Source organism: Maylandia zebra, linkage group LG2, assembly GCF_041146795.1.
Source record: "Maylandia zebra isolate NMK-2024a linkage group LG2, Mzebra_GT3a, whole genome shotgun sequence".
NCBI classification, from domain to species: domain Eukaryota; kingdom Metazoa; phylum Chordata; class Actinopteri; order Cichliformes; family Cichlidae; genus Maylandia; species Maylandia zebra.
This window is the reverse complement of record NC_135168.1, coordinates 26,515,842-26,520,994: the sequence shown is the minus strand read 5'-3', so window position 1 is coordinate 26,520,994 and position 5,153 is coordinate 26,515,842. Positions and strand designations below refer to the sequence as shown.

The 5,153-nt window shown below is 43.7% G+C and overlaps 1 protein-coding gene across 1 annotated transcript; it reads right to left on the bottom strand.

Annotated features, from left to right (window-relative positions):
• Positions 1 to 3,152: 3,152 nt before the first annotated feature.
• Positions 3,153 to 5,153, bottom strand: LOC112435762 (uncharacterized). Its single transcript, XM_076877265.1, has 6 exons — positions 5,060 to 5,153; positions 4,829 to 4,940; positions 4,425 to 4,513; positions 4,140 to 4,312; positions 3,799 to 3,976; positions 3,153 to 3,417 (listed from the first exon to the last, which is right to left on the bottom strand). Exons 1-6 carry the CDS (start codon positions 5,151 to 5,153, stop codon positions 3,281 to 3,283), a joined length of 783 nt encoding a protein of 260 aa, XP_076733380.1. The 3' UTR covers positions 3,153 to 3,280.

The window sequence follows — 5,153 nt, the reverse complement described above, 5'->3', positions numbered from 1 at the left end:
TTTGCGACGTTGAGGGTGAGATGGTTGTCTTGACACCAGTGGGTCAGGGCGCTGACCTCCTCCCTGTAAGCCGTCTCATCACTGTAGTGTTGTCTGCAAACTTCACAATGATGTTGGAGCTGTTAGTGGCTGTGCAGTCGTAGGTGTAGAGTGAGTACAGGAGAGGGCTCAGTACACACCCCTGTGGAGCACCAGTGTTCAGTGTGATGGGGGATGAGGTGATGCTGCCCAGTCTGACCACCTGGCGTCTGTCAGACAGGAAGCTAAGGATCCAGCTGCAGAGGGAGCTGCTCAGTCCTAGATCCTGCAGTTTCCTGTCCAGCTTCGAGGGAACGATGGTATTGAATGCTGAGCTGTAATCTACAAACAGCATCCTCACATACGTGTCTCTCTTCTCCAGGTGTGACAGGGCAGTGTGTAGTGTCAGGGCTATGGCATCATCAGTGGACCTGTTGTGGCGGTATGCAAACTGTAGAGGGTCCAGTGAGTCGGGTAGTGCAGAGCAGATGAAGTCCCTGACCAGCTTCTCGAAGCATTTGCTTACGATGGGGGTCAGGGCTACAGGTCGCCAGTCGTTCAATGAGGAGATGGTGGAGGATTTGGGTACAGGGACGATGGTGGCCATTTTGAAGCAGGCTGGGACTACAGACAGAGAGAGGGAAAGGTTGAAGATGTGCGTGAACACTCCAGCCAGCTGAGCCGCGCATGACCTGAGGACGCGGCCGGGAATCCCGTCCGGACCAGTAGCTTTGCGTGCGTTCACCTTCCTGAAGCACTTCCGCACATCCTCCTCAGACACAGTGTGCGCACTGACGTCATCCGCGGTGCGCACACTGTCCGGTCTCATGGTGTTCGCTGTGTCGAATCTAGCGTAGAATACGTTTAGATCCTCACACAGAGAGGCCGTGGTCTGCGGTGTGCTGGTTTTCCCTCTAAAGTCTGTGATCGTGTTTAGTCCCTGCCACATACTCCGAGGGTTGTCAAACTGTTGCTCCACCCTGTCCCTGTACTCACGTTTGGCTGCTTTGATCGTCTTCCGGAGTTGGTAATGTGCGTGTTTGTAGTCCGATGTGTTCGCGGAGGCAAAGGCGGTGTTCCGTGCCGCGCGAACATCTCCGTTAATCCAGGGTTTTTGATTTGGGAAGGATTTGACTGTTCTGGATGGGACGACATCTTCCACGCATTTCCTGATAAATCCACAGACTGAGTCTGTGTATTCATCAATGTCTCTGGCGGCCACGTGAAACATTTCCCAGTCCGCGTGATCAAAACAGTCCCGCAGCGCAGACTCCGATTGGTCCGTCCAACAGTGCACCGCCCTCCGGGTTGGAGCTTCCTGTTTCAGCTTCTGCCTGTAGGCGGGCAGGAGCAGGATGGAGCAGTGATCTGATTGGCCGAATGGGGCGCGGGGGAGGGCTTTGTACGCATCCCGGAAAGAGGTGTAACAGTGGTCGAGTAGCCGGTTTCCACGTGTGTTGAAAAGGATGTGTTGATGGAGTTTTGGTGAGACTTTCTTCAGGTTTCCCTTATTAAAGTCTCCGGCTGTGATAAACGCTGCCTCTGGGTGTGCGGTTTCCTCGCTGCTGATCGCGCTGTACAGTTCCCTGAGTGCACGGTCAGTGTCGGCTTGTGGGGGAATGTAAACAGCCGTAATAATCACTGCTGTAAATTCCCTCGGTAGCCAGAATGGCCGGCACTTAATCATCAGGTACTCCAGGTCCGGTGAGCAGAAGGATTTGACCGGGTGCACGTTCGCATAATCACACCAGCTGTTGTTGATCATGAAACACACACCACCGCCTCTGCTTTTTAATGTACATATTTACAAATTTTCACTCTAACATACATGCATTTTCATTTATGCATTCCTACATTTTGCTCTCATTTACATGCATCCAATATGCATTTAATCTCACAAATAATATATGTATGTAAGAAGAGAATGCATACATGTCTGAAGAAAATACATGTATGCAAGAGAATAATGTATATTGACATACATTATTCTCTTGCATACATATATTTTCTTCAGACATGTATGCATTCTCTTCTTATAGAGTATAGTGGAAACGGAAGGAGTTTAAGGGAAACGGAAGGCTGGGTGTCTGTACCGCTGTGATTGGCTGAGAAGCACGCGCGGGTCACTTTCAAGTGTCTGACAGCATGGAGGGGGGAGAAGAAACTCGAGGTCTTCAGCAAGCTATCGGGGTGTTAAGAAAAGCAGTGCTGATTTTCTAACACTGGAAAATAACTCAAAATGTTAGAAATATTCCAGTGTTAGAAAATCAGCACTGCTCAGTGTTAGCCATTGTTAATCTTCAAAACTGACTAGGTTACTTTTAAACATATAACACTGTCAAAAGTGTTAATTTAACACTCAACAGTGTTGTATTTAACACTCAGAGGTGTGGACCCATATAGACACTCTCTAGTGTTAATTTAACACTGGAGATTTTGCTGTGTATCTGACAATAAAAAAGGGTGACAATAGAGGCTACAGTGTGTGTGACTGTAATATAAATCTTAGGTTTATATTGTTAAATGGTGATTAAGTGGCAGTGTGTTTCAGGTCATTTAACAGAGTAATCAAGAAAAAAGTATATAATGACAAGTGACATCTGTGCGATCTCCAGTGAGGTGGGTGCAGCGCCCTCAGCCGCTCCTCTGCTTTCCCAGATAGCAAGGAAACATTGAAACACTGTTGAGTCAATATCAGGCTGTGTCATTGAATCAACGTTGAAGTGTGACGTTGACCTAACGTCACTCTTGCACCCTTTTTTAACGTTGAAACAACGTCAGGTTTTGATGTTGAATCAATGTTGAAACCTGACATTGATTCAACGTTGTATTTTCTAATACTGTTGACATTGAAACAATGTCAGATTCTGATATTGAAACACTGTTGAGCTATGGTGTTGATTTTCCACCTCTTTCGCACAGTTGCTTTTTATTAAAACAACAGTTAAATCATGACTGGAAATCTACCTTTCTTTATAGGTATTTTAACCAATACTAAACTACTGCATGTTTCCATCAATACTTAAACCACCTAAACACATAATTGTACTTATTCCTTAAATTGGACACCCTTTATAAAAAAAAAACCCAAATGTCTCACAATGTATCATGTCAATATTAATATCCTAAAATAAGAAAGCATTGCATGTGATGTAACAGAGAAAAAAAAAAAAGGTCAATAGTCATGTTTCGTTTGCTAAATACTTTATTAAAAGACAGTTTCCTATTTACATTTATATGTTTCACAGAAGTTTGTAATTTTTTACTCTGGGATGGGGATGCATGATGTGCGTCCTGCACCACCCAAACGATCTGGGGCGTATCGGAGCCATTTCTGCACTGCTTGCGCAAAGACAAACTCGGACATAGAGTTTGCCCCTAACTGCTGCGTCAGGCCATCTAGGACAAAAATACACACACACACACACACAAACAAAAAAAGTGAATTAGAGCACGTAAATAAGCTCTTGTTAACTGTCTTCAGCGGGGAGAAAGTATGTAAACTCCTAGGCTGATAAACATGAAAGTCACCAGGCGTAAATCTGCAAACTGCCGCATTTGATTCCCAAAGAGCTATGAGCGGAAAAAGTGATAAGTCTTAGCATGGTGTGCCGTGTATCCTTTAAAACAAAATAAACATGGGGTCCTCGGGCTGTACAAACTACAACCCGAGGACTAAACAAGCCAAAGACCAAAGACTCCATCTCCAGATTAACCGGACATGAAAGTCTTGTTATTAAGAAAGACAAAGTAATATAGCAAAAAAACAGTAAAACTGACCAAATATGCATTTGCAGAGCGCTGTATCTTTAAATGCCATTTTTTGCTTTGTCTGGTCCTTGGTTTTTTTCCCTGCCCAGTTTAGTACCGAGGCCAGCTCGTTTGTAATGGCATAAGCCATTACACGGCGGACTCGCACCTCCAGTGTGGTCCTTCCAATCAAGGCAAAGCGTCTCACCTATAGACACATTTTAAGAGATGGAATTAGCGTGTCTCATGTCTTAAATGTGTATGCAAGTGCTTGTGTGTTTAATCAACAAGCCGTTGTTATGTATTTAAATCACATCTGACAGCTATTACACTTTATAGTTACAAAGTGTATATAACCTTTATATACTTACCATTGCCTTATTTGCCTCTTGTGATTGAAGACCTGGCTCTGCATTGTTTAGCTCCTCAATGTTGTGCAAGGGCAAATCCAGAGGCAGTACCCCAGCATCTACCGATTCATTGCAGCCGGTATTGCGGATGGCTCTGACCTCCTCACGGAGTTCGTTAACAGCTCTCGTCAGGTCTGACAGAAAAAGATAATTTTTTTTAAGTATTTAAGAATACAGACAACTTGTCAAAAGTTTCCTTGTGTCACACACAGATATGTACAAAGACACTAGACAGTATTTTATTACCTGGTATTTTCACTCGAGGGGCCTGGGGAAACCATTTCTTTGTGGGCTGCTCATCCTCTGAGTCACTATATGTGTACAGGGGATTTGGTCTAAAGAAAAAAAGTTGAAAACGGTCATAAGTAATTACAAATGTGCTTTTGGAATATTTTTTCCTAAAGTTACAGTTTAATTTATAACAACACACACAGGAAACGGAGATGTGCAAGAAGGTACAGTATACAAGGAATTTTTGAAGTGCACAAGTGTACACGGCTTTGCATTTATAAAAAGTTTACAAGCTTCCACTTTTTGGACTATATTATGTGGTGATATTGCAGTATGCAAGCACCACAGATATGTACAAAAGACAAGATCATAAATTCTTAGCAATCAAAGATATGTTTGTGAAATAAAAAAAGTTTTACTTGTGCTTTCTTTTATGACTGGTCTGAGTTTCAGCTTCGGACTGAAGGTCAGACGTATCACAGTGTTCACTTAGATATTTCTGAAGACTGCGTTCTGCTTTGTGAAATGTGTCTGGAAGTACAAACACAATGTATGGCCAGACATAAATTAGGACATGAAAAACTTGTTATTGTTACATTTATACAACACCAATCCAGATGATACCCACCATGGCTTATTAGAAGTCGGACTGGTGCATAGGTGAGCCATGTTGAACCAGGATGAACTCTCCTCTTTACTGCATCGTGGATCCTGAATGTGTCTCACAGAGGATATGGAGGCCAT